Here is a 27,990-nt window from a genome sequence, read left to right as displayed (position 1 = left end):
CGGGCCGCCTCCCGCCCGCTCCCTCTCCCGCCCCCGGCACTCAGCGGCTCAGACCTCGGCGGGGCGCGCGGCGGGCGGACTCGGCTCGGCTCCGCTCGGCAGCGCGCCATGGCCCCGGGCCTGCGCAGCCTCCTGCAGCGCAGCCTCTGGCTGCTCCTGGGTGAGTAGGACCCGGTCCGGGGGCGGAGCCCCCGGCCCCCACTCCGTGGCCCCTCACCCGCCCGCCCGGCACTCTCCAGAGGAGGCGGGCGCAGCGGGCACACCGGGTGCACCCCTCGAGCGTCCCCTTTGCTGGCCGGTCGTCTGGGCGCCGTGGCTGTGGCTCACGGGAAGCTCGGGCGAAGACGGGGGTCCGTGGAGGGCGGTGCCAAGAGCGGCAGCTTAGGGGGGCTCGCGGGGACTGGGGGGGGGGGGGGGCGGGGAGTTCCTAAAAGCATGAGGCACCTTCCCCCGCACCCCGGGAGTCGCCGCTTTTCTGGAGGAAAACTATGACGTGCGGGGCCCCCGCCCGCACGCCTGTGGCCCCGCTGGAGCTGCGGCGACCGCCTGCGCACAAAGTGTGGGAGCAGGCACCGGGGCGACCGCGTGTTTGGGAATCAGAACCACGACCCTTTACCCCGAGATCAGCGAAAAGCGAAAACCTCACTCAAACACAGGCAGCTGCGGATTCGCAAACAAAGCCCCCGGGGCTGTCTGCAGAAGGGGGCCGGCGGGCTTGGGGGCATTTCCCAGCTCCTGCTGCTCGCTGGGCAGCGGCTGCGCTCCCGGCTGGTGGCCGCTCTAAGGGGGGCTGGGGGCGAGCCGGCAGAGCGCGCCGGCTTCCTGTCTGGGACAGATTCTGCGCTGAAACCCAGCGAGCACAAGACCTGTCATCGGGCTCAGAAAATTTTAAAAAGAGCATTGTCCCCTTCACTTCCCTGTCCCCGGTTTTCCTAAAAATCTTTTTTAAGTGGCTTTAGCTTTTGGACTCATTCGTGTACTTAGATGCCTCTTCATCTAAACTGAATGGGTCGTTGACTTTCCAGCGGCCCTGGGAAGCCCTTTCCCTGGAAACGGTGGTGCGGTTAGAAGCACCTGCTGGTGCTGGTGAAGGGGTGACCCCCGCACTGTTCTGGCCGCTGAGGGAGCAGCTGGGGGCAGGGCGGCTTGTCCTGGAGGAGGCCCGGCCCCGGGCGGCGGGGGGCCGAGGAGGGCCCGGGCGTCTTGCCATCCCAGGGCTCCCGCTGTGCATAAACCTCGCCAAGGAACGTGGGATCCGCAGGGAGCCCCCGGCACCCCTGTGACACCGCCTGAAAACCGATCTCGCCGCTTCAGTGTTCGGGCCGAAGTTTATGCGCGAAGCCAGATCTTAAAATAATATTATTCTCTTCTTTTGTGTTAGGATCCTGTTGGCTGGACAGAGGACGTACTGTTTGGGTTTCCAAAGACATGAACGTTCCTCTTTAGCAAGGCAGAGAGCGGGCCTTGTCCCTTTGTTGTTGTTGTTGGTTCTTGTTTTCTACATAAACAAGTGTTTCCCGTGGCGTGCAGAGGCTGCGCCCTGTGGAGCGCGTGCAAATGAGGCGCCGTGGCGGGAGCGTGCAGCAAGAAAGGCCTGCCTTGTTTACCGAGAGAGCGATGCACGTCCTGGGGGAAGGCCAAGGTTCTGTAATCTTAAATTATTCCGAGGGGCCTGGCTAATGTTGCGTCTTGGAAAAAAAAACAAACACGGCTTTATGAGGTTACTAGTAAATTCTTGTCGCGGGAGCCCAGCGGTAATTAGGACAATGAGGGGCATGCTGCATGTCCTTCCCCAGCTGTGGCCTCAGCCGGATCTCCCTGGTGAGGGAGACCTCGCCACCCAGAGGGGCGAGGGGGGACGTTTTGTGTTTTGTTTAAGTGCTCTAGTCCGTAGGTTCAGGGGCTCACCCGCAGCGGTGTTTGCAACCGAACTACTTTTCTTGCTCAGTCTGCCTGCTTCCTGTGCGTGGTCGGGAGGGCCTCTGGGCCTGCACGCACTCTCCTGTTCACGGAAGGCTTGCAGCCTGCACACATTTCAGGAGCTGTGTGTGTCGCCGCCGAACTATTTCTCGTCGGTCAGAAGACAGGACGCTGCCACAGGGCGCAGGGTCATTCCGTGGGAAGGCGTGGTGGGCTCCTGCTCTCGTGAGCGCCTCCCCGCCTCCCCCCCCCACCACTCAGGAGGGCTGGCCCAGGCCGGCGCTCCCGCAGCCTGTCCCGGGAAGCGCGCCCCTTCCCCGGGGGGGGGGGGCCCGGGGGGGGGGGGGGCTGCGATCCCCCTGACTCTCCGCCCACACGAGGGTTGCTGTGACCCCCGGACGTCCTCTGAAGCGCGGTGCGTTGGCCACTCCAGGCTGCCGTGCCGCATCCCGCCCGAGAGGCACGTCTGGTCCTGCAGCCCGAACCCAGAGGCGTCCCATCTGCTAATCAGCTCAGTGTGTCTGCGGACTCTCCCTGCAGGGAGAAGTTTCTGGATTCTTGTCTCCCTTCCACGGGCGCGTGCCAGCCGGTGTGCGTGCGGTCGGTCCCAGGCCAGGGCTGTTGAGAAACGTCCGTGTCCGCGAGGAGGTGGTGCCTCAAGGAAGGGTTGGCTTAGAAGCCTTTTGTCGGGGGAACAGCTCCCTGGGAAGGTCTCCTCCTCCAGGTCTCCCCCCAAGACTGAACCACGTCGGGCAGGGGTGATGTGGGGGCGGTGCCGGAGCCCCGAGGGGTGTCGATTTGGGCCCCCGAGAGGGGAGCCTGGCCAGCCGGCTTCCAGCGTCCCCTGCTTTGGGGCCGGAGCCCCTCTGTCCCTGGGCCCACTCGGCCTGGAGGGCTCTCCCCTCCGTGGGCCCGGGCCTGCCCCCAGGCCCATCTCAGGGAGAGCCTGGGACTCGGGCCGCACCCCTGTTTGTTTTCTGCTGCGTCTGCCGGGCCCGGCCTGTGAGCCACGCACGGAGGGACGGGGCCCCTGCCTGTGACCAGACGGAGCTCTCCCGACTCTGTTCAAGCCCCTAGGCGGAGCCCCTGGGGTGGACGTCTCATCCCTGTGACCTCGTCGTGTCCGAGCCGGGTGGGTCCCTCGCAGGGCAGTGCCTGGTGGTGGCAGGCGCTCCGTGGGATCTGAGAAGGGCCGCTGGTTGCCCTGGGGACTCGGGGAAGACCCCCTGTAGGGGGAGATGCTGTGTCTGAGGGGGGAGCGAGCAGGACCTGGGGGGGGGGGCCTCAGTGGCCCCAGTGCGCACACCAGGCCCGTGCTGCCTGCCCGCCCTGCCCCTTCCTCCGACGAAGAGACCGGCACCATGGCAACAGGACTCTGCCCCGTTCCGAGCCGCCACACCAGAGGTGCCCTTGGGCCCCAGACTCCCCCCTTGAGCCCCCAGAGGGGTGTCCTCACCACCGACAGCCCCGCTCAGGGCAGGGCGACCCCGGGTTGCACGAGGTTTCCGGAGACCCCGGGTGTTCTCGGCCGGGGGGTTGGGGGTGGGCTGCGTCCCCGCGGCGGGGCGGGGCTCCCGGCCCCAACAAGCCTGCCCTCACAGGAGCACAATGCGGGGACTGTTGTCCCTGGGACCGCTCCTCCCCACTGAGACTGTTCCCTTTCGGCATTTTCTCTGACACGGAGAGACGACGCTCCCATCCCTGTTTAAAGCACAGACTCCAAGCGGCTCCGTGGGAGCAGGGGCAGCCAGACGCGCTGGCTGGGACCCCGCGGACACCCAGACCCCGGCCGGCATCATAGCCGCCTTTTCTCCTCATCCTCATCCTCATCGGGCCGCATAGCGTCCCCCTCACTCTTCTTCCTGCCGCCCGCGCCCCCCGCCCCCAGCCTCCGCACGGGTCCCTGCGATGGATTCTGTGTGACCAGAGACCGGGACCCCAGCCGTCCTCGTCTGCCACCTGGCTTGCGTCCACTCTGCCCTCTGCTCATAGTCCTCCGGTCCCCCAGGCCCGCCCCGATGACCACCCACCACCTCCCAGGCCACCTCGGCCACCCCCATGCGCCACCCTGGGGTCCGCCCTGCTCCCCAGGGCTCTGCACCCCACTCCCGCCAGGCCCGCCAGGCAGGATCCTGAGCCCGACGTCACCTGGGAAGGCAAACGGCCACGGGCCACCAGCAGACACCTGGGGGCCACCGCCCGCCACAGGGTCGCGTGTCCACGGGGAGGGAAGCAGCTCTCAGACCCCACGGCAGGGCCCCGAGACACGCGGGGAAGGTCCCCAGAGCGGTTGCTGAGACAGAAACTCGGTGCCCGGGACGCCCGGTCGGCTCGCTCTGCCCGTGCGTTCGCTGCCTCTGGAAGGTTCCGTGGGTCGATGTGTGGGAAGAGCTAGGGCTGGTGCCTGCTGGCTGGGCAGACGGTGGACCGGCGGCCTCCGGGGGAAGCACTGGACCTCCCGGAAGCTTGCCTCCGTCTAGCGCACACGTGGGCCGCTCGGTGTGATGCCGGGAGAGGGTTCGGGAAGGAGGGCACCCCGGGAGCCCCCCACAGGAGAGCAGCCCAGCCAGAGGGGCGGGGGCTGAGAGGCCCTGCTCCGGGCTAACGAGGAGCATGAACAAACGAACGGTGCTGCTTTTGGGGAGAGAGAGCCGAGGGCGTGGCACTGGGGGTGAGGCCCAAACCCGAGAGCTAGGGAAGAGCTTCCAGCCCCCGGGGCTGCGACGTGCAGGCCCTGACCCCCGGACTTTCCGGACCACTGGCTGTGACTGAGCTCCGGAGGGCTGGGGAGCGCTTGACCCGAGGCTGGGCTGGACCCGGACCCACATGCAGCTCCGGTTCCTCTCCCAGAGCCCAGGGGAGCCCGCGGGACGGTAAACAGAGGAGACCGGAGTTTCTCAGAAAGGCCCGGCTCCTTGGGCTCCGTGGCAGTGTGGGCCAGGGCAGGGGTGGAGGCAGGGGCCAGGCCCGGGGTGCAGGGGGTGGGGGTGAGGTTTCAGAGGGGAGGAGTGGAGACTCCAGAGAGCTCCAGGGGTGAACCCGAAGGACGGCTGTGGGACTGGGTCCGGGCTGAGCCACGAGGAAGTGACCGTCAAGGTCAGCCAGGCCCCGGGCCCGGGTGGGGCTGAGGCTTCTGGCTGAGCCCCAGGGCCCCGGTCAGATTCCAATGTCAGATCAATGACAGATTATTTAAGTGTGTCTGGTGGAACATGGAGGAGACGCTCATACTAAAAAAGCTGTGTTTTTCCCGACACCCAAATGTCTTCTGTTTCCACTCGCTGTAGAGCCAGCAGCCCCGCCCACAGCAGCCACGGCGGGCTGGCCGTCCCCTCGGACACTCGGGGGCCGGGGCGGGCGGGCAGGTGTCCGCACGAGCCCGGGGCAGGGAAGGGAGAGGTGGGGTCAGGAGTGTTTGGGGAGAGAGCCTCGGGCGGGGGTGGTCCTGGGAGGGTGAAGTGAAAGCCGCCATCACAACCTTTATCCTCGCCACCAAGGTCACTGCAAAGGTCGTCCTCAGCATCACAGAAACATCCGCTCGTCCGGAACGCCTGCTGGCTTTGAGCTGAACGTCTGTGGGGATTTGAAGGGCAGTTGCATGGACTCATGGATCGATGGGGAGGATGCGCATCCAGGAATAGCCGTCCGCCCCTCCTCCTCTGTCCACTGGCAGGCCGCTTGTCCAGTTCTGGGAACCGTGTGGGGTCTGGGCTGCCACTGAGAGTGGACGCAATCGGGGTGTGTCCCTGCTTTGAGTGGGATCCTTCCCCCGTCTGCTTTCTGGCCGGCAGTTGTGGGCAGAAGGAAGCTCCTTTTTTGTGCATGTGCTCTGCGGTTGGCCGCCTCCCGCCCCGGTTCCCACGGAGCTGGTCCTCGCTCTGTTTTCCTTCTGCCCTCCCCTCGGGTGCCCGGCCCGGACGGCCCAGCCCCCAGCTCCTGCACAGCTCCGGCTCCTGGGGACGGGGGCCCCGCCCCTTCCTCCTGGCTCAGGGCAGCAAACCCGAGTCCTTCTCTGGGGGGACAAGGTGCTTTTTATTCTCGAGGGGCAGCAGGAGGAGAGGGACAGAGAACGCGCCTGCGTTCCGTGCGTAACCCTGTGGGCACGATGCTCAGGGAGAGCCATTCAACATCCCACGCGGCCACCTGCGGGGCTGTGACCCTCCGTGGCTGTCAGGCTGCGGGCCCTGGTGTGCTGGTGCCCAGGCTGGCCGGGTCGGGGGCACCACTGAGCGGGAGGGGCAGCAGGGCCACTCCAGCAGTCTGGGCGCTCCTCCCTCGGGTCTGGGCCCCTCATCGCCCCGGGGTGGGGGGTTGGTCTCCAGACTCTGTCCCGCACCCGTCCGTGAAGTTCCCAGGGGGACATGCTGCCCCGGTGGCTTCTCCGTGCCGGGGACACCGCACTGTGTGGTAGGAAATACATGCAGAAATCTAATTCTTTGACCGGCGAGCTGCGGGAATCCATTTGTAAAACCTAGAAAACCCCCTCACCCGTCTCTGAGGGCACCGTGCCCCTTATGGGCACCCGTGGGAGTGACGGGACCGGGCCTACCAGGTGGGACAGGCCAGCCCCGCAGGGACGCAGAGCAGAAGCCACTGGGCCCTTGTTCTCGGGCGACTTCGTGTTCCGGGGGCGCCTCTGCAGGGCGCAGGGCTCAGCCCTCGGGGGCCTGCCTGCCACCAGACTGCGGCGAGAGCTGGCCAGGCGACCTCCCCCTCTCCCCGGAGTGTGCCGAGGTGAGCATCCCCCCCCACCACCACTCAGGGCCGCGTGACTTCCAGAAGTGGCCTGTGACGGCCCGGAGCCTGACCGACGTGCTTCCAGAAGGTGGCTCTTGACAGGGACGCAGGCCTCACCAGGAGCCAAGGTGCGGCAGGGTGTTGGGTCACAGGCCCACACCACTCAGAGCTTTCTAGAAGCCACAGCAGGCCCAGAGCGCCGGCCGGCGACCCCGGCCAGGAGTGGGCTGCCCCCCCAGCACACCCGCTCCCTCCTGTGTGGTGCCGCCAGGCCCCCCCAAATGTACGGGAAGCCTCAGTTGGGGGAGGACCCGGCCCCCAGGCACCCCCACCCCCACCCCCACCCCCCGTCTCAGGGCCGCGTGCCGCGCAGGCGCAGGAGGTAGACGGTTTGCCGGGCCCTGACGGTGCAGCAGGACTTTCTCCTGGGCACGGGGTTCGTGTTTCCAGCTCCTCGTCGTCCTTGCTTCGGGTTTCCTCCTGCACAACACGCCGAGGAAGGCCGGGGGCCACGCGTTCAAACCGAGCGCACGTGACGTCATGACGTCACACTCCGGGCGCTCCTTCCCGGCGGGCGGGCGGCTCCCCGGGGCTGGACGCGGGCGGCCCAGCGGGGCGTGGTTCACGGCCGCAGCCGGCCCTGCCGAGCGAGGGCTCCCCCGGGGCCCTCGGGGGAGGGAGTGCGCGGGACACGGAGGTGGCGTTTCTCGAACGGCACGTTCGCCACGGGGCCGGCACCGGAGGACGGGAGGCGGGTGACAGCGACCCTCCACTGCGACCGCGCTTACTCCGCGCCCGGCGCCGTGGATCAGCCCCCGCGCGCGTGAGGGCGTAGAAGGACCGCGCACGCTCACGCGTGCGATCCGGGAGGCTCTGACCCGCGTGCACGCCCGTGCGGACTCGAGCCGGTGCAGATCGGCGCTCAGCACCTGGGGAGGTGTCCTGTGCCCTCCGTCATGGCCCCGCCCCTGTGCCCGCTGCACCCCCGGGTCCAGTGAGTTGCCGAGGGCGGCTCACCCTGATACCTCGCAGTGGTGGGCACTCGATCTGAGGTGGGGCCCCGCCCCTAAACGCTTCCCCGGGGAAGCAGCCCTGTTAGCCCACCCGGCGGGGGGTGGGGGTCCTATTTCGTAGGTAAAGAAACTGTGGCCAAGAGGTGAGCAGGCCTGCGGGAGTTAGGGGACCCCCTCCGTGGCTGCCCGGAAGGTCAGGGGTGTGGAGGGTCCCTGGAGGCACCTGTGCTGCTCCCCAGGGGCCCAGCTGGTGGCCCCAAAGGGGAGGCTGTGCCTTCAGGCCGCAGCCCCGTCACTCCGCAGCCGGCCCTTCCCCAGCCCATCCCCCACCGTCGAGGTCGCTGGGCTCCCGCAGCCCCAGGGGGAGGGGGAGGGGGGCCTGTGGTTCTCTTTCTGCAAACATGCGGTCAGCCTGCTACCACACATGGGGACACCACAGGCCACGTGCAGACCCGGGCCACAGGTGGCGGGGCCCTCGTCCCTCCTCCCTCCTCCGAAGCCCAGGCGCCCTTGGTCTCATGCGTCTGCCCCGCAACCCAGGCCCCCGGGGGAGCCTCTACCCCCGGTCACCGCGCCCAGGGGACCCCACGCCCCCGTCGGCCACGTGTCCTCCTCTCGGGGCCGGTCCTCCGACTCCCAGTGACGCGAGACCAGGGAGGCTCAGCTGGGACCCGCAGGGAGGTGGCCCTGCGGCTGCCCGGCCTCGGAGAGACGTGGCTGACGGGTGAACCCACCCGAGATCTCACGGGCACGGAACGCAAACACCGATGATGGTTAAACCTTGGGGTTTCGTTCGGTTTAAAAACGGCCACGTCGCCTCCTTCACACAGAAGCGACCTCCCTGGGCTGGTGGGAGAGTGTGGGTTGCTCCGCGGACCCGGGCTGGTGGCCCGGCTGCCCCTCAGCCCGGGGTGGGGGCTGCGAAGGGAACCGGTGGGCTCCGGCCGCCCCAGGGCAGGAAGGGAGGTGCGGGTCTCCGTGCCCACACAGCAGGGGCCCACCCTTGGGAGGCAGAGCCAGGGCCAGGGTCAAGGCCAGGGGGCAGGCCCCGCAGCCAGTCCAGGGCAGGGGCTGCCCGCAGGGCGCCGGCCGTGCTCTGGGGGGAACGGACACTGAGGCTGCGGGCCGGGACAGGACAGCAGGTGGGGCCGGGGGCTGGTCTCTGTGCTGGAGGAGGCGGGGAGACATGGAGCTGAGTGTGCCAGGGAGGGACATCTGGACCAGAGGAACTGTGGTCCGGGGACAGCCGGAGGGGAGCGCGCCCTCCTGGCCCCCAGCACCCGCACTCCCCTGCTGGGGACAGAGGAGGCACCCTGCCTGCCCTGGGGACTGGCTCTGCCGGATGACCTGACCCTCCGGGGCCGCGGGAGCCACCAGCAGAGCCGTCGTAACAGGCCTGTCCAGCGTGGTGCCAGCCCGAGTGGCCTCGCCGTGTGCAGCAGCGGGGAGCCCTGGGCCACCCCGGCCGAGCGCACGGCCGTCTCCATTGTCCCTGGAACCAGCCCTGCAGAGCGAGAGGGGACCCGCTGGGCCCGGGCCCCCACCCTGCCCCCGCCAGCCCCTCGCAGAGCGAAGCTGGGGATGGCTGTCTCGCTCGCTTGACAGACGCGCACACGCCGAGCTGCTGGGCGGACACGCGTGTGTCAGAGAGAGTGGGGGGTGCCAGGGCGGCACACACGGCCCCAAGAGGAGAGGGACACGCTCCGCCTGCCCCACGAGGCACTGAGGAAGTGGGCCTGGGTGGGGCCCGGCCAGCGGGAGCCCGGGAGGGGCAGGCGGAGGGATGGGAGGGCACCAGCTGCGTCAGGGTGGTGGCTCCCAGTTCCTTCCCTTTTCCAGCGTCTGAGCCCCCTGAGCCCCCGGAGCCAGCACCTTACCTGGCCCGCAGGTGCGCCGGCTCAGGGGCGGCTCGGCGGGGCGTTTGGAGCGGCCGGGCAGAGCACCCAGCGTGGCCGGGGGGGTGGGGGGGGGCAGCAGGTGAGCCAGCAGCCTGAGCCCAACGGGGCCCTTAGCCAGCGTCTGGGGAGGACACCACCCCCGCCTGTGGCACAGAGAGAGGGGACCAGGCTGGGTCTGAGGAGGAGGAGGAGGAGGAGGAGGCGGCCAGGGTGACCGTGGACCCCCCACCCACCAGAGCAGCCTTGGCTCTGGCTTCGGGGAGGGGGAACTTCGATTCCCTAAGCTGCCTGAGTGACAGCGTCTTCCCTTCGGTCTCGCACTGACCCAGGCAGGAGGTAGGGCACGTCAGGTCACAGTTGGTCGGCTTTTTGTCATGGGTGACGGCCAGGCGTGTGGGATGTGAGCTGGGGGCTCCAGGGCTGGGTGGGGCGGCCCAGTCTCCCCCCAACCCCGTGCCCTGGGACAGGGCCAGGTTTCACTGTGTCCACCTTCCCACCGCGGTTCGGGGAGTCCCCCTCCCCCTCCTCCTCCCCCTCCCCCTTCCCCCACTGGGAGTGAGCCTGGGTCCTGCCCCCGTGAGTCACTCTCGCTGCCTCGGTTTCCACGTCTGTGAAGCCCTGGGACCGGGTCGGGGTCAGGTGAGGGCAAAACAGCGCGTGAGTGTCAGGCCCTGTGCCCGGTGCCACCTCGCACTCTTGGGACACAAGACGGTCCCCACCCTCGAGGGGAGTGCAGTCCTTCTCTGGACCCGTGAGGGCCACCCACCCACCCCCGAGCCTGTGGGAGGGGAGCCCCGCCTGTGGGGAGGGCGGGCAGGTGGGCCGCAGGCGACCGTCCCCCCGCTGTCGTTGCAGCCCACCAACTGTTCGTGGCCAGCGCCGGCCAGCCCGCTGACGCCGGCACCCTCCTGCGGGAGCTCTGCCTCGCCCCGTTCCAGGCGGAGATGGAGGCCGTGGGCGCGACGCGGTGGTGCGACTGGGACAAGACCATCGGGTGAGTCCCCTGGGTGCCCCGGGGGGAGGGACGCGGCTGGGGGGACCTCAGGGCCATGGGGCCTGGGGAGAGGACTCCACGGGGGGCCACGGGAGGGCTTCCTCCCCACATCCCAGGGTGACTGGCCGTGGCCCTGGGTGGGGGGACAGATGGAGGGGGAGGGAGGGGCCCGTGACGGGGCAGCGTGGACAGTGAGGGGCAGGAGGCGTCCAGGGCGGCAGCCTGGGGCCTCACACAGGGGTCCCCCAGGGGGCGAGAGAGGCAGGGTCCCATCAGGATGGTGTCCAGCCCGAGATGCCCGTGGCCCATCCAAGTGCAGGCGTCCGGGGGCCTCGGACAGCGCGGCCCAGGGCCCAGCAGCCGCGGGGGCCGAGGAGCTGACGGGCACCCTGGTGTGCGGGGACTTCCATGCCGGCTCCCTCGGTCCCTGCAGTCAGGCCGTGGCTGTCCTTCCGCCCAGTTCTCGGCTGGGAGCTGCCTGGGGTCTCGGGGAGGCTGGTGCAGCAGGCTGGCCGGTGGCGCCCCTCGGCGGGCAGCTGGCCCAGAGCCCTTCCCCTCGTGACTCAGTCCTTCTGCCTGCACGTCCCTCCTCCCACTGTTGGGGCTCATCGCCGCCTCCCTGTCCCCTCAGGGGGGGTCTGGCTCCTCGGCCCCCCAGAGCCTGAGCAGAACTTGGGGTGAAGAGGCCAGGGGAGGCCTGGGGACAGCAGGTCCCCCACTCTTCTCCTTCAAGGTGTCATTTTCTAAACTGAGAATCTGTCTGTGGCCCACACCACTCTGAACACTCCCGATCTCGTCTGCACTGAAAAATCAGTCACGGGCACGAAAGTGGGGGCAGGGGGGGCAGGTTGTTAAAAATCCGACAATCCGAACAGCCTGCTGCTCAGGCACGCTGGCCCCCCCGCCTCGGCCAGGCGGCCGGTGTTTGAGCGAAACACTGTCCCTGTCGCCCGGGGACACCGCCCGGGTCCCAGGAGGCGTGAGCTCTGCCCGCCCCTCCTCCTGAGCGACCGTGGGCTCTTGTAGCCGCATTGCAAACGGGTCGCCCAGCCACAGACAGGGTGGTGACGCCAGCGAGGCTCCCAAAGAAGTGGCGGTGACGTCGCTAGAAACCACCGCCACCTCCCCCAGGTTCCCTCGGGGCCTGGCGTGCCAGCGGGAGCCACCGTCCCCCGGGCCCGGGAGAGCCCGCTGCCGTCACAGTCACCGCCGAGTGGTGACGCAGCTGGGCCCGGGAGCCTGGGGCGGGTGAGGGCGCCAGGGGGTCCCTTTTATTTGAGAAAGAATATCGGGCCCTGGACGGCGTGCCTCAGGGGCCGGGGCGGCACCCTGGAAACGAAGGGTCCCCGGTTGTGCGGGTTGTGCCCCGTGGGGGCCCGTGCAAGAGAGGCAACGGACCCATGTGTCTCTCCCTCTCTCCTCCCTCCCCCTCTCCCTGGAATCAACAAAAGAGAACAACGTTGAAAAGAAAATGAAGATAATTACGAACCAAAGCATCACAGGTTCGAGTCCCAGTCAGGGCATATGCCTGGGTTGCAGGCCACGGCCCCCAGCAACCGCACATTGATGTTTCTCTCTCTTTCTCCCTCCCTTCCCTCTCTAGGAACAAATGAATAAAATATGAAAAAAAAAAAATCTCAAATCCTAGCATTAAAAAAAATAATAATAATAATAAAAGAAAATGAGGATAAACGAGGGAGCGAAGTCCCCACTCACCTGCCAACATCACGTCACATCCCATGGCGTGTGCTGCATCACACGTCACACCACGTGACACCCACCCGCTGCACGGCGTGTCCTGTCAGTGGCATGTGCTGCGTGACACGTCACATCACACAGCACGTGCCACGTTGCTACAGCGCCTGCGGCCTGGCTTCCGTGGCCTTGCCCTGCCCTGTCCTTCCAGGGGCCCCTGCTCCCTTTCTGGTGTCACGGGTCAGGGGGGATTTCCAGGCTCATCTGCAGCCGCTCTGGCCCCAACCCCTTCTCCGGGAGGCCCCGGTCCCTCTTCTGGAGGACTGGCGTGTGGGAGGTAGTCAGACAGACGGACAGACAGATAACAGACACAGAGATGCGGACACGGATGTACATATAGACACACGTATATTCACAGCAGGGACTCGGACGTAACCGAGGAAACCACGCTCCCAGGCGAGGGCAGGGTGTGCGGGAACTCCCCTGAACCCTGGGGTAGGGAACGCCGCGACCTCTGAGGTTCATTCCAAGGGCTCGTCCCTGGGGATGGTGGGGTCCGGCGAGTCCCGTGCGGCCGGACTCCTCACTCGGCCTCTGCGCGCCTGAATGGCCCTGGCGGGGCGCCGCCCCCTCCAGCGAACACCGCCCTCTCGCCGGAGAGCCAGCTCCCCAGACGTCAGCCGCACGCACCTCCAGAGCACCCGGGCGGTGCTGGGCTCCGTGACTGGGGACCGCGGCCAGGGCGGTGGACCCAGACGACCCACCGGTGCCCTGGGGTTCCGGGCGCCAGGGCCGCACTCAAGGGAGGGGCCGCTCCCCCTCGTCCCCACCCCCAGCCCCGAGTCACCCGTGCCCTTCACCCCGTCCCCAATCTCCCCGAGGGTAACCCCCTCCTCCGTTCCTGCCCTGTCCTTCCTCCGTTGCTTGGGCACGAGTGAGCAGGGGCGACCCTCCTTCTCGCGTCCCCTCTCTCTGACGGGACGTGTGTGACCCACGGGCACCCCCAGCGCCCTGCACACCGGGCCTCGCGGGGCCCCGGGAGGCTCCCCACGCGCTTCTTCGCTGCTCAGCCCCCGTCCTGACTGGGCGGCCGGGCTTCCCGGCCTAACGGTGTCGGGTGTGGGCGCGTGTCCTCTGGTGGTTCACGCCGTGTCCTCGGGCGGGACCTCCACGTGGACGTGGCGCGGGAGCGTGACCTTATCCCCGGAGCACCGCTCAGCAGCACCGAGGGTCGTCGCTCAGAGTTGGAAATGCCCCGAGTGGGCACTCCCGTGGGACCTGCCGCGGGGCTGTGGGCCGGCTGTGCCTCCGCAGGTGTCGGGTGGGCACGGTGACCGTTCGGCCTGCGGCCGCAGCCCAGCATGGCTCTGGGTTTGAATGGGGTGGGGGGGCTCTCTGGCAGCCCGGGGACCCAGACTCCGGGCCTGGGCGTGGCTGCAGGTCTACTCCTGAGCCCCTTCTTGCCAGGCCACATGTGGGGCGCCAGCCCTGCCCCCGCACCAGGTCGCGGCGGGTCAGGCATGCCCTCTGCACCCGGCCGGCTCCACTGGGCCCCAGGGCTGGCTCGCGCAGCTGCAGCCCCGGCTTGCTAATGGAGATGGAATGTGATTGCATGTATTAGCCGGGAACACAATCTAATTTGGGGAGCTGTCGAGAGAGAGGGAAAACTCGGCCTCAGGAAGTCCCGTTTCCAGAGCGCTTCCTGTGGGCGCCAGGCGGGGGGGGGGGGGGGGGGGGGGGGGGGGGGGGGGGGGGGAGGACGAGCAGAGCCGGGGAGGAGGGAGGTCCCAGAAACCGGAACTCAGCCGGTCGCGGCCAGTCCTAAGGGGACCGCACCCACGCTTTCTCCCCGGGGCCAGAAGTGCGTGGGGGCGGGGACTGGGCCGTGGCAGACCTGCGAGCCCCGGGGGCGATAGCGCGCCCTGCCTCCCGCGGGTCGCCGAGTGCCTGGGAGTCACGTCCACCTCCCGGACACAGCGGGGCGCCCCTGAAGACGTGAATTAGAATTTGTTCCCTCCCTGCCTCCATTGGCCTGACGTCCTACAATAACATTCACGCCCTCCGTGGTCTCACTGCGTTTCACGCGTGAACAGGCGTGAGCCGACACAGCATCGGGGCCTAAAGCACAGAGCGCACGTCCGCAATGCCAGTTCCTTTTTATTTGTGTGGCGGAGCGCCCGCCCCAGCGTTAAGTCACCCCCAGGCTTTGTAACACTGTCTGCATCTCAGAAGACCTCCTCCCGCCCGCGTGGGCGGTTTCCATTCTGTTTCCCGTGCGTGATGCTCGCTTTCTTGGAGGCACTGTCTGCCCGCTGTTCCGCAGGCACCGAAGGACCGTTTTGCCAAACGCCGAGAAAAGTCGAACCGAGGTTCTGATCGATGTGGCTGTAATCACAGACCAGTCCGCAGGGGGGGGGCCTCGCCCCTGCGTCCCGAGGAGCGGCCACGGGCCTGCCGGGGCTGACAGGGTGTTGCTTTCGGGCGCTGCGGGTTAGCAGTGAATGGAAAAGGACTCGGAGACCCAGCCTGGGGCCCCGGGTGGGACGCACCGAGGGCGGGGCCCTGTGACGTCATCAATGTTTCGTCTCACGGGGCCTCGCCTTCCTCCGCCGATAAATGACTTTAATCGCATTTGCTTGCTTAGCGATGCCTGGCTTCCCTTGTGTGACTGTCCTTAATCCGGTTTCAGAGTTGGCGTCACTGTCGCTCGACCACCTGCGTGGGCTGGATGACCCCCCAGTCAAGGGTGGGAATAGTTTATGCGCGTGAGGATTACTGGTTCCCTGGGAGTTTCGATGAACTGGCCCCTAGGACCGTCAGATCTAGGTGGCTCGGGGGTGTTTCTCTCCAGCCTCTCCCTCCACGACCGATTAGTTCTGACGTTTAGTCGTGTGGCCGCCGGGCCGCCCCCCTGCTCCAGGGGAGGAGCCGCAGCCGTGGGCAGGGTGGGCTCTCAGCCCAGCCCCCCGCCTGATGTCACCCCGCGTGGCCTTCCGCTCAGGGCGAGGACAGGAGGGGAGCCGTTGGGTGCTTCGAAGCCACGGCCACCGTCCCCTCTCCTGGTGGCACAGTGAGCTGCCCTGGGGCAGTGTCACCCTGCCCAGAGGTCACCTTCACAGGCTTCAGGGCGCCCACCAGGCCAGTGTGGCCCGAGACCTCACCGCCCCCACCACCCAGGGCGGGTCTTCTCCGGCCCGGCACCTGACGGGGTGGGTGGGTGGGCGCTGCGCTGAGAGAGGGTGCTGTCCTCCCTGGGCTGCCAGGCCAGAGGCGGGCCCACGCCCAGCGGCGTGACCAGCGCCGGTGAGGTGTCCTGAGGGGTGAGCGGGTGCCCGGGAGGGGCTTCTTAGCCTCACTGTGTCTGCCCCACGGAGCAGGGGGACTCACACCCCATTGCTCTGAGCCAGGGACCCCTGCACCCATTTCACTCACAGGCGAAAGCACCGCCACCCAGAGCTCAAGGCCGCACCTCCAGCCCCTGCTTCCGGGTGCAGAATGTTCCTGGCCAAGCCCTTCCCTCACCCTCGGGGTGTCCCCGAGCTCCAAGTGAGTGGTGCCAGCAGCAGAGGCCCCAGGGGTGGGGGGAGGGTCTCAGGGGCCCCTGTGGAATCCAGGGGCATAGGGGTGACAGGGTTTCCAGGCCGGGTGGCGGTGCCCCAGGCGGACCTGAGGGTGGGACCCAGGGTGCAGCGCAGGGAAGAGCCCCCCTTCCAGCCACCGGCAAGGCTTTGCGAGGATAGTGTCCCCAAGGTACCCAAATATAGCGCCCCGGCTGTCAGGCCTAATCCTGGAACTCAGACACGTGGACACACCCCTGTTCCGGAGACGGTGGGGGCCTGGGGCCCAGGAAGGGCCCTGGCCCTGGGTGTCCACACCAGGGGTCCCAGGAGACCCTCCAGGACCCTACCACGAGGCCGGCCCAGAGTGGGCACCGTTGTGTGACCAGCCCTGGTTCTCTGCCTCCTCAGACCCCAGGCCTGAGGGCGCCTGCCGGGCCCTCGGGGGACACGCCCCAAATTTACAGACCGTGGCTCCGTCTCCGTGAGCCCAGACCCCAGCAGGCAGGTTCTCAGGGGACGCGTGATGTCCTGCCCCCTGCCCCCTCTCGTCTGCCGGGTGGGCCCTGTCCGTGGGGAGCCTGGCTTGGCAGCTCCCGCACCGTGTCTGGTGCCAGAGCTCAGTGCCCGGAGCCAGGGGTGGATTGAGGAGCCTTCCGCTCCCTCCCAGCGGGCAGAGGCGCCCGGATGCCTTCCGCCCTGGAGTGGAGCCTGGAGTCTGAGCAGGAACGGCGGCCGGAGGCGGCAGAGGCCAGGCCGGAGGGACCAGGGGCCCCTTGGCGGGCAGAGGGGGCCTGGCAGGCCCCCAGTCAGCCCCGGGCAGCCCACCACACGCCACCTCGGCTTGCAGGGTCCTCTGCGAGCTCCCGTCTGTGAGGGGGGCAGAACACCTGCTGGTGTGGGGAGCCACCGGGTCCCGTGAACCGGTGTCTGTGCTCCGTCCTTGGAACGGCGGGGCCTGTGACCGTCCTGGGGATGTGGTGTGTGTGCGGCCTTGGGAGATGGCAGCTGTGGAGGCCCGTGGGCCCCCGTGTCCCCATGACCGTAGCTCCCTGGGCGGCTCCCATGTGGTCTTTAGTCGCGGACGTCCATCGCCCAGCGGGGCTGAGACTGGGCCTGCCCTGTCCCCAGGGCCCAGCATCACTGGCTCCCAGCAGGGGCCTGGAACCCCCAGTTCTCGGACTGACCGGCCCTGGCGCATGAGCTGAGCCCGCCCGTCTGCACGGGTGGGACCTGGGTTTGCGCCTCTGCAGCAAGGCGTCCCTGGAGCCCCCTCCTCCTCCTCATTGCCCCTCCTGCTCCTCGGCCTGTGGGAGCTTCTCCACAGGCTGGGCCGGTGGAGGACTGGGGGGCTGGGGAGGGGCTGGCGCTCCATCTGCAGACCCCCGAGGGGGAGCCACGCTGCGGCCCGACCAGTGACCGGCTCGGGAAGCGCAGGGCTGAGCACAGAGCTGCCCGTGCGGTGGCAAAGCTCTGTGCCACCCACCGCTCTCCGCTGGAGTCTCCAGGAGACACAGGAAGAGTGGGCCCTGGGCCGGTCCCCCATGGGGCAGGTGCTACCCAGGCACTGGCCCCTTTGCCTGCACCTCAGCCCCGGCGGTCTTCCTGGGGCAGACCCTGCGGCTCAGAGACTCCCAGTCTCTCGCCCAAGGACACACAGCCGCCTGGCAGGCCGTGTGCTTCCCAGGACCGCCAGCCTAGTGGAGGCTGGGGTCTGGCTTGTGCTCTGCGGCCAAGCCAGGCACCCTGCCTGGAGGAAGGGGCTCCTTCCGAATTCTACTCAGAGCCCCAAGCAGCCTGCACGTGGAGTGTCCGGTGGCCACGGGCATCAGGACGGAGCTGAAGAGTCTGCTCGGGGCGTCCCCTCCCTCCCCCAAACTGTGCCTCCCGGTCACAGGTCTGCAGGGCGGGCCATGGGGGCGGGCCAGGCACGCTTGTAGCTCTGAATGAGTGAACGTTGCACCTGTGCTTCTGGGTGGCACTAGGGGGCTCGGGACTTCCCACTGCAGCCCTGTGTCCAGGCAGGAGCCCCAGATGTCCCCAGGGCCCTTCTGTCCACACTGGGGCCACCAGGCAGCCAAAGCTGGACAGGGCAGTGACCCCAACATCGCTCCCTTCCGACCCCAGGCTTGGGGAGCAGGGGCTCAGTGGAGCCCTCTGGTGGGCCCCGGAGTCGCAGGCTCCGCAGGCTCCTTGTTCACTCACCATCCTGCACGGAGCCCTACTGTACGCCTCGCCCGGGCTCCAGCAGGGAAAAAGTGGGTGTGTCCTGCCCTCTGCAAGGTAGGTCACGGTCCAGGGAGACAGTGAGACAGCCAACGGCGGCTGCGATAGATAGGGAGCAGAGGGCGGGGGCAGGGCAGGCACAGGCGGAGGTGCCGGCCCAGGGGATGCACCCCGGAGGGCCAGGCCAGAGTCAGCCGGCACCGAGTCGGGGGCAGCAGGTGTCTGCAGGCGGTAGGCACAGGGGCAGCAGCCTGGGGGGGGCTTCACAAGGAGCCAGGGACCCCTGCCCCCGCTCGAGAGGGGCAGAAGGCCCACGTGGACCAGAGGAAGCTGCTCGGGGAGGGGGAACGGAGCCGCCGCTGGCCGAGGGGTCTGGGTGCAGGCCTGTCCCCAGCGGGCCTGGAGAGGCAGACGGAAATGAGGACGTGTGACAGGAGTGGGGACGTGGGGACTCTGGGAGGTGCTTGGGGAGCCCCGTCCGTCCTCTGAGGTCACTCTGGGTCTTGTCTGGGCCATGTGCATAGGGGCCGACCCTCCGTGCAGTGCCCCCAAGCTCCCGGCCCCCAGCAGGCGGGCTGTGGCATCCCTTCTAGCGTGTCTGGGGCTGCGGCGGGCTGGCTTCGGTCCAGGGCGGGCGGAAAGAGTGTGGGACCCCCCGGCAAAGCCAGAAGCCAGAGCCAGTCCCACATCTGTTTCCTGTCGTCCAGGAGTGCCCGTTACCCAGGTGCCCCGGCCATGTGCCCCGTGAGAAACCGCTGCCTCCCAAACACCGGCCTTGCCCCTGGAAGCCCACCTGACCTTGACCCCCAGCTCAGCATCCCCCCAGAGGTGGGGAGGCACAGCAGGGGCGGGAGCCAGCGACCAAGACCTGGGGGCGGTTCACCTGCACCGTCCGGCCGGGACCTGGGAGCCAGCGCGTCGCTGGGTGTTCCCTGGGACACGGGAATGCTGGGATTCCTCAGACCCACGGGTGGGCTGGACATTCCCTTGTGCTTTTTATTTTTTAATTTTTTGCCAAGACGTTAAAAGTTCCTGCTCTCTAGTGGGAGGAGATGACCCGTAGCAGGAGTACCTGGAGCTACTCCCCGTTCAGCGAGTGTTTGCTGGTGGTGGCTCCAGCCCTGCCAGAGCGTCCTGCCCCCGAGCTCCGGGGGTCTGCGCCCAGCTAGGGAGACCAGCTTCTCCCCCGTCCCATCGGGCTTCCCCGGCCTGACGGGGTGGCTCTGAGCGGTGGGTTTCAGAGGGGCTCGACTGCACAGAGTCCTGTTTGGGGGCGCACAGCTGGCCGGCACCTGGCCCAGGCCCGGGGCAGCGGCCCTCACTGACGTGTTTCTAACCAAACAGCTAACGTGACTTGCTCTCGAGTCCCCTGAGGCGTCACACCAAAGACGCCCCGTCCCGTGCAGCCCGCGGCCTCACTCAGGCGTGCGAAACACAGCCCTGCGGGCCCCGTCGTCCGTCCCGAGGGCCACCGGCCCGGCTGCGTGCCCAAGGCCTTGGTGGCAGTGGGACAGCCTGGTGGGCTCCCGCTGAGCATTCTGATGAGGCCGGGCCACCTCGAGCCCCTCCGTCACCTGTGGGAGGGGCCCGGTGGGCAGCCAGCCCCAGGCTGCCTGGGAAAGGTTCCGCCGTGACTGTTTTGGGGACGTCCCGGCCGGGAGCCCTGTCACCAAAGCTGGACACCATGAGGCAGAAGACAGGCCTGACCCCCCGACACAGACGGGCGGGCCCCTGACCGGGACAACAAGGTCCCCGGGGTGCCAGCGACACAGGTGCCGTCTGCGGCGGGCTCTCGAGGGCTCTGTCACATTAAGAGCTTCTTTGTGGTGTGTCCAAGGTTGTTTCTTTGTCGCTAGGAATGTTGAATTTTGCCCAGCGCCCGCCCACCGGCATGGAAACGAGCGCGTGTCCTTGCTTTGACAAGATGTGGTGTGGTCTGATTTGACGGGCGCAGGCCTCAGGCGCCCCAAAACCAACCCGCTCACGGCGCTCTGTGTGCGAGCTGGGGTCTGCCTGCGGCTCCCACAGCACACCGGTGTCTGTCTGTGCGTGACAGCAGGGCCCCCCTGTCGCTCCAGGGCCCAGGGGGCGGGCTGTCTCCAAGGCTTCGGAGTCCGGGGTCAGCAAACTTCTTAGAGAACTAGGAGGCTCCGCATCTTTTCCTGCTTTGCTGCAGGTTCGGAGGGACGGCTGGGTCTGGCGCCGCGTGTGAACGTCGTTTTGTTTTGTTTTTTTAATTTTCTTCTTTTTTTTTAGAGTTTATTTATTTATTTTTAGAGAGGGGAGGGAGGGAGATAGAGAGAGAGAGAAACATCAGTGTGCGGTTGCTGGGGGTCATGGCCTGCATCCCAGGCATGTGCCCTGACTGGGAATCGAACCTGCGACACTTTGGTTCCCAGCCCACGCTCAATCCACTGAGCTACACCAGCCAGGGCTGAACATCGTTTTTCAGTAACATTTTCCACTTTTTCCCAGATGTTCTGCTTTTGAAGTCAACAGTTGATTGTTTATAATTTCCCCAAAAAGGCCATTTTTGAACATACAGTTTTTGTGGGTTCTCTCTCATTCCCTTCCTCCCCTTCTCTCCCTGCGGTACTGTCTAGCGATGTTTTCTCTGCTTTTTGTAGGTTGGACATGCTGCAGAGTGTGCCTGTTTCATTACACCCATTTTTCTCGAGGGTCAGCTATTGAATTTACTTATTCATTTTCCTATTTTTCCAAATATCAATAAATGTTAGTTTTTAATATCCACTGAGCTACACCAGCCAGGAGTTTTTAATAATTATTAATGCATTTAAATTAGTTAACCTTTGGAGAGTTTTGTTGTTCTTTTTAAAAATGTGTTGATTTGGAGAGCTATTTATTTTCTCTCTCTTTTTGTTTGTTTAATAATAACATAATTTATTTTTTTGCTGTCTGACTTGATCCCATGAATTCTGAAATATGTGGCATTGCCATATTGTTGTCTTAATAGCCTGTAATGGAATTTTTAAATTCTCGTGTGGCCTCAACATGATGAGTGATCTTTACTTTCTATACATTCAGTTTTTTAAAATATTTTGTTAATATATCGTTTTCTTACTAATTCTAGTTCTTAATACAGCAGCCACAGGACACTGACCTACAGTTTCCGGTTCAGGAGCTCACTGGGTCTCTTCTGCTGAAAAGACGGTTGGTTCCCTGCAGACTGGAAGCGCCCCATGTAGCCACGGAGTCGGTTTAATAACTTTATTCCCCACGCCCCTGTCACACCGGTTTTTAAACACCTAACCGGGAGAGCCGCGTCAGCCCCCCGAGAAGGGGTCGTGCCCGTCAGACGTGGCAGCAGTGGGCTGCCTGGGTCCCGGGGGCTGGGTGACCCGCCGTCCCTCCGTCCCTCCCGTGGCCTCTGCCGGACCCGCCTCTCCTTCAGTGTCTGTCCATTCCCTGCGCCCCTGAGGTGCCTGCCGGGAGCTGGGGCAGTGGGACTCCATCGTCCGCATTCTCCACGGTCCCTGCCCTCGGGGGCTGGGGGGGGTGCCCTCTTGTCGCTGGGCCCGCAGTGAGTGAGGGCCCCACGGACGGGAGGGCAGGCCCTCAGGAAGCCCTGTCTGCACAGGAAAGCCCACTTTCCCGGGAGCCCAGGGAGGTGGCGGTGCCAGGCCGGCCTTGCCCAGGACAGGCCTGATGAAGGGAGAGCGGGGGTTGGCCTTGGGAGGCTGGGTCAGAGCCTTCCGTGCGGCAAGTGCAGCGTGTGCAAAGGCCCTGAGGCAGAAACGTGGGCCGGTGTGGCTGCAATGTAGCCAGAGGGATGGCAGGGACCTGGCTGTGGGTGGGGACAGCAGGAGGGCTTTTGCATCCAGCACAGGAGAGCTGTAGGGGCGCCGGGGACAAGATGTGGACAGCGGGCTGGGGGTGGGGGAGGGCAGGACCAGGGCTGTGGCAGGAAGAGCAGTGGGTGGCAGATGGGGGGAGGGGGGGTTGGTGGCTGCCCCCCCCGCCCCCCCCGCCTCAGCTGGGTGGGGAAGGAGAAGTGGCACAGAGGCCAAGGCCCCGCCCACCCACCCTCGGGCGGAAGTGGAAACTGGGGCTAGAAACGTGGGTGCAGTGTGTCAGCGCGATGAGTCACTTCTGCCGCAGGGCCTGGAGACGGTTCGGGGGGGCAGGGGAGGGGGGCTCCCTGGGGGGAGGTCCTGGGAGACCCGGATGGGTGGGGGCCGCCCGCTGTGGACAGCACCAGGCTTCAGGTGGGGCCGGGGCTGTCGAGGTGTCAGATGTCGCAGCCACTGGCCCAAGAGGGTGGGTGCCAGTCCCCAGGGGGGATGGTGGAGGAGGAGACTCCACGCCCCAGGAGGTCCCGGGTGGGGGTGCCCAAGGAGGGGAAAGTGTGAGGAGGGGGGGGGTCCCTGTGGACAGAGGAACCTCGAAGAGGAGGTCCCTGGGAGGGGTGCCATCTGGTGGCCGAGACCTTTCTGCCCGGAGGCCACGGGGACCTCCGTGGGGTGGCCCGGGTGGTGCTGGCGGCAGGGTGAGGAGGGGCAGGGGCTGTGGGGTGGGGGAGAAGCTGGGGCGTCTGGGAGTCTGCCCCACAGGATCCCAGAGGGACCCCAACAGGCCCGCTCCACCCAGACGGGGCGACCTGAGAGGCTGGGTCCCTGTCCCTGGCTGGGGGTGGGGGGCCGAGAGCGCTGGGGGGAGCCGCCGGCCTGCCCAGGCCCTGAGGACATCTGCGGGGCAGGAGTGGTCCTTCTTGCCTTCCATTGTGGGTGCAGGGCCCCGAGTGGCCCCGCACTCTCACCCTTGGAGGGCCCCGCCCCTAGCCTTGCAGGCCTGAGCACCGCTGCCAGCTGAACGCCCCAGGCCCAGGAGAGTCTGCAGTGCTCAGGAGCTGAGGGCCGGGACGGGGCGTCCCGGCCGTGGGAGATGCTGCCCTGTCCCTGAGACAGGGTTGACCTTGCCGGGCCAGCAAGGGGGGCAGAGACGGGGGGGGGGGGGGGGTGCAGTGAAGGAAGGCAAGCTGTGTGCTGGCTGCTCCCTCCGAGGCTCCGGGTCTGCAGGCTCTCGGGAAGCCGGGGCAGGACCACCCTCGGGACTCGGAGCCCCAGGCTGGCGGGCGAGGGGGTGCCTGGAGGGCAGCAGGGGCCTGGGCCCCTTGGCCCCTGGAGCCCCGGCATTCAGTGCAGAACAGCCGGCTGGGGCCCCCGGGGGCAGAGGGGGGGGAAGGTCTGGAAGGGAGGGGCCCTCCACCTCGGCGGCAAACAAATGCGGCGACGTCAACCTCCAGCCTGCCGGAGGCCTCTCTCCAAACTCGCTTGTCTCGTGGGTGCGTAGTTACAAAAACAACAGACGCTCACTGTGCAAATCTCCCCCAAAGGGCGGAGAGAGCAACAGCCCCTCACAGCGCGCCCCTTGGGCGGGGGTCCCCCCTCTAACACTCCCGAGTGTCCCCTCCCCCCCGGAGCTCTGCACGCTGAAGCCGGGACGCAGACACAGCCGGGTCTCGGCGGCTCTGCTCTCGTCCAACGTGAGAATGTCAGCATTTCCCGCATCGTAACAACGTCCCCTGCGTATCCTTGTAGGGGGTGCACAGGGGTTCGTGTAAACGATTTCCTCCGTCGCTGCCCTGCAGTTCCCTGGTTTTCATAATCACAGATTTTCGAGGAACCCCTCCTTACGTTACTTCTGTCCCCATTTCATGCTCTTAACTTACGGTAATTCCCAGAAATAGAATCACTGGGTCAAAGGGTACGCACGGTCCTCAGGGCATTGATACCTATTGCCAAATTGCTTTTCAGAAACATTTTACCAAATTATCTTCCATGTTTTTTCATTGATTTTTCTAGAAAGAGAGAGAAACATCAATTCGTTGTTCCACTTGCTTACACATTGATTGACTCTTGTCTGTTGTGCCCTGACCAGGAATCGAACATGCAACCTTGGTGTATCAGGACGATGCTCCAACCAGCTGAGCCACCGGGCCAGCACCTCGTTTATAGTCTGCTAGTGATGGCGGGACGGCCTGCCTCATTCCACTGAGCTTCCCCCGGGCTGAGCGTTCTGACGTTAAAATGGATTCTAGTAGGACGTCGGCTTCTTTTATTTCTAAAAGCGAGGTTGAACGTTTTTCTCAGATGCTTATTGGCCATTTGTATTTCCAGAAGAACCATTTACCCAAAGGCATCATGGGTATTTCTCTGTGACGCGCACCCACCCTCACGCTACCCCATCTGTCTGACGACCCCCCACCCCCGCCCGTCCCAGGCCAGCCTCGGTGGGTCGCGCTCACCCCGCTGCCCCACTGCCAGGGCACCAGGTGTGCGGCCGGCCCCGCCCCCGCAGGTATTTAGAGCTGCCGGAAGCCACCGGGCTGTGGATTGTCCCAGGGAGACGGAGGCCAGTGGTGGTCAGACACAGGAGCCAAAACCCCAGGGGGCTTGTCCTCCAGCGCTCGGGGGCCTAGACACACTCTCCCTGGTGACGCTGGCCAGTCCACAGGGCGAGAAGTGTGTCCTTCCCAAGCTGCACACCGGCCGTCGGGGGACCCGGTGAGGAAACGCCCAGCTAGTGGGCACTGCTGCGTGTCGGGCCCTCGATGTGCCAGCAGCCCCGTCAGGTGGGTGCCCGTGTGCCCCTGCGGACGTGAGGAGACGGGGGCTCCGACAGGCGAGAGGAGGCACCCGGCAGCACTCAGGGTATGAGGCGGGCCTGGGACGTGAACCCCGGTCCCTGGGGTGGCAGGGCCCAGGCCCAGGTTCTCCGCATCGGGGGCAGTCAGAGCTCGCTGGGGGACAACAGCAACCACGCGGGTCCCCAGAGCCCGTGGGCGGCCGTGGACACTTCCTGGTCAAGAGGGAGCGACGGCCGGGAAACACCCGCCACCGAGGTCAGGAGCATTCCCAGCAAAGCCTGCTCGGGGGCCCAGAATAGAAAGTCCCGGCCAGAGAGGGTGACGGCTCGGTCCCCTGAGGACCGGACAGAGGGTTCCACGAGAACGCTCTCCACGGGGACTGGGGGCCCTCGGGCAGTCGGGGTCCCTTTGGACAGAGGACTCCATGCCCTGCCAGGATTCCTTCGCCGCCCTCTCTCTGGCAGAGCCTGCGGTGTTTGCTCCGGTCTCAGCTGTCACGTCTGTATAAATAAACAGATGAAGAGGCCCGACTGTGCACTGCAGCTATTTTTGGACGGGGCGGCTCTGCACACGGGAAGGATAGCATTTCAGGGAGAGTGCCTGCTCCCAGAATAACCCCCTGCGGAGCGGGCTGGGCCTCGGCGGGGCCTCCGCCTGGGGGGTCTGCGGGGTCGCAGCTTCCCCAGTTGGGGGCTGCTCACGTCCGGAGGCGGCAACGGCTCCTTCCAGGGGCGTCCCAGCCCCGCACCTCCTGCACAGAGGATGGGGGGCAACGTGTAGGGCCGACTGTCCCTGGGTCCGCAGAGCACCCCACGCTGCCCGCGGGGCTGGTGGGTCTGAGGCCCGGGGAAGGCAGTCACGCAAACCAGCCTGTGGGAGGCGCAGCCGTGGGGTTGGCCAGCCGCCGCGCAGAGGGCTGGACCTTTCACAGCGCCTGACACACTCCTCCCTCACCGGGTGCCGGGCACTGGATGTGAACTCGCTCCCTGCTTCTGACGGGAGACCCGGCCGGTCCGGGCCTCTGAGGCTTCTCCACTTTCCACCTGAAACACGAGACCCTGTGCCCTCGGGAAAACCACGCACCCAGGGGTGCGAGTCCTGCTCCCCTCCCCCCACCATGCTTGTTCTCTTCGCCCTGCAGGGAGATGACTCAGGGTGCCTTGTGCCCCTGGGGCGATGACCCAGAAGGCAGCCAGGCAGACAAAACAGGACCCAGCGACTCAGAGACCATCGGGCAGCGGGTGGGGGATGACAGAGGCCTTCAAAGGCCCCTCTGGGTCTCTCCCATATTGACCTACGGCTTCTGCTCCATTTAGTCACTTTCTAGATTAAAAATAAGGAAAAGTGTTTTTTAAATATCTTCATTTTTACCATTTACAGAACTCTTCATTTCTTTATTTCTTTGTTTAGGCCCAAAATTCTTTCTGTTCTCTTCTTTAACAAAAAAAAAAAAAAAAGATTTTATTTATTTTTACAGAGGGGAAGGGAGGGAGAGAAACATCAATGTGTGGTTACCTCTCTCATGTGTCCCCTACTGGGGACCTGGCCTACAACCCAGGCACGTGCCCTGACTGGGAATCGAACTGGCGACCCTTTGGTTCTCAAGCTGACACTCAAGCCACGGAGCCACGGCAGCCAAGGCTACCAGCCAGTTCTATTCTTTTCACTGAAGAACTTTAACATTTCTTATAGCACAATGAATTCTCCCAGCTCTTTTGTCTCTGAAAAGGTCTTTATTTCAACCTCCTGTGTGGAAGAGATGTTTTGCCAGGTACGGGATTCAGGGCAGACAGTTTGTGCCCCGCCCCCCTCGCTCCCACCAATACTGTAAAGACGCCCCCATCGTCTCTGAGCTTGCATAGTCTCGGGCGGGAAGTCCGCTGTAACTCCTGCCGTTGTTCCCCGGAAGTGTCTTCTCTGACTCCAAGATTTTTTTATCTTGGGTTTCCAGAGTCCGGCTCTGGCATGCCTATGTGGATGTTCGGTGTTACTGTTGCTTTGTGTTTTTTGGTCCTGCTTGGGCTGCTCTGACCTTCTCGGGCTTGTGAATTGATGTCTCGTTATTTGGGGAAAACTCTCAGTCATCATCTCTTCAAGTATTTCCCGCCCCCTCCGTTCCCTCTTCTCCTTCTGGGACTCAGGTCACCAGCTGGAGGTGACATTGTGGAGAGTGTCGTTAACTTGTCACAGCTCTTTCCTCCTAGTGTTCCCGTTGGAGTCATTCCTACCAACCCGTCTTCAAGATCACGAGTTCATTCCTGAGAAAGGGCTGAGGACTTGCCCACCCGAGGGCTCGTTGCCCCCCCCGGGCTGGTGTCTGAAGATGCTGGGCTGCTCCACTGCTAGTCCACCTCCAGGGTGGGGTCCCAGCTGCTGGGTCGCAGGAGCAGAGAGGGCTGACCCTCAGCCCCAGCTCACCTTCTAGGGTCTGGAAAGTGCGGGACTCCCCACAGGAGCCACCCAGGGCCTTCCTCTCCTAGACTCGGGGCCACTGCCCGGGGCCTGGGCTGTGGGGGATGCTCAAGGCAGGGGGATGGGGGGAGGGGCCCCCTGCTCAGGTCCCACCTCATCCCCCCGCCTGCCCGCCCAGGGACTGACAGCCCGCTCTCCCGCCGGCAGGAGCTACGGCGAGCTCACGGACTGCACCAAGCACGTGATGGAGACACTGGGCTGCTTCTGGCCGAACGCGGCGGTGGACTCGTTCTTCGTCGCCGTGCACCAGCGCTACTTCAGGGGCTGCCCCATCTCCGGCCGGGCCGTGCGGGACCCGCCCGGCCGCATCCTCTGCCCCCTGATTGCGGTGCCCATCCTGGTGACCCTGCTGGTGACCGGGCTGGTGGTCTGGAGAAGCAAGCGCTCGGAGGGCGTCGTGTAGGCCGTGGCCTGGGAGCTGCCCCGCGCACAGAGGCCGCGGGCAGGCGGGGAGGCCGGCAGCTGGGGGCCTGGATGGGGACGGCGTCCCGGGGCCCCAGGGCAGCGCGGCCCCGAGCCCCCTCCTTCTACCCGAGGCCAGCTGACAGGATCTCAGCGCCGGGGTGGTGCAGGCGTGGGCCGGCGGGAGGTGCGGGCCGCCCTAGCACGGGGGCCTGGTGCTGTTTCTGGGAGGGCTCCGCCCTGTTTGCAGGCCTCCCTGGGCTCCGCTCCCACCTCTGGCCAGACTGTGGACGAGCAGTTTGTGATTAAAAGAGTGTCCTTGGATTTGGGGAGCGTCCTCATTTCTGGGTGCGGCTCACAGGCAGTAGAAGTGGGGAGAAACACCGGAGCCTCCAGACGCCATCTTTCTCTGACGGGCGTCGCGGGCAGACCTTCACCAGGGACCACGGTGGCGGGGCCTGTGTGTGCACCG

General features: G+C 65.8%; 1 protein-coding gene across 3 annotated transcripts; it reads left to right on the top strand.

Annotated features, from left to right (window-relative positions):
• The first annotated feature begins 21 nt into the window (after positions 1-21).
• Positions 22-27,840, top strand: RAMP1 (receptor activity modifying protein 1). 3 transcript variants are annotated; one of them, XM_036022652.1, is made up of 4 exons: positions 22-160; positions 10,421-10,559; positions 27,264-27,519; positions 27,552-27,840. In XM_036022652.1, exons 1-3 carry the CDS (start codon positions 109-111, stop codon positions 27,517-27,519), a joined length of 447 nt encoding a protein of 148 aa, XP_035878545.1. In that variant the 5' UTR covers positions 22-108; the 3' UTR covers positions 27,552-27,840. The 3 variants fall into 3 exon arrangements, with proteins under 3 accessions (XP_035878545.1, XP_035878543.1, XP_035878544.1); XM_036022651.1 differs by adding an exon at positions 5,674-5,677 and having other exon boundaries at positions 37-160; positions 10,425-10,559; positions 27,264-27,840; XM_036022650.1 differs by having other exon boundaries at positions 27,264-27,840.
• Positions 27,841-27,990: the final 150 nt, after the last annotated feature.

This window comes from Phyllostomus discolor, chromosome 4 (assembly GCF_004126475.2).
Source record: "Phyllostomus discolor isolate MPI-MPIP mPhyDis1 chromosome 4, mPhyDis1.pri.v3, whole genome shotgun sequence".
In the NCBI taxonomy this organism is placed as follows: Eukaryota; Metazoa; Chordata; class Mammalia; order Chiroptera; family Phyllostomidae; genus Phyllostomus; species Phyllostomus discolor.
The sequence above is the reverse complement of the archived record's forward strand: the minus strand, read 5'-3'. Positions and strand labels throughout refer to the sequence as shown.

Excerpts from the sequence above, each read along its gene's own strand:
- RAMP1 (XM_036022652.1), top strand. The coding sequence starts at position 109 with ATGGCCCCGGGCCTGCGCAGCCTCCTGCAGCGCAGCCTCTGGCTGCTC. Across the intron at positions 161-10,420 it reads CAGCCTCTGGCTGCTCCTGG|CCCACCAACTGTTCGTGGCC; the intron begins GTGAGTAGGACC and ends CTGTCGTTGCAG. Across the intron at positions 10,560-27,263 it reads GACTGGGACAAGACCATCGG|GAGCTACGGCGAGCTCACGG; the intron begins GTGAGTCCCCTG and ends TCCCGCCGGCAG.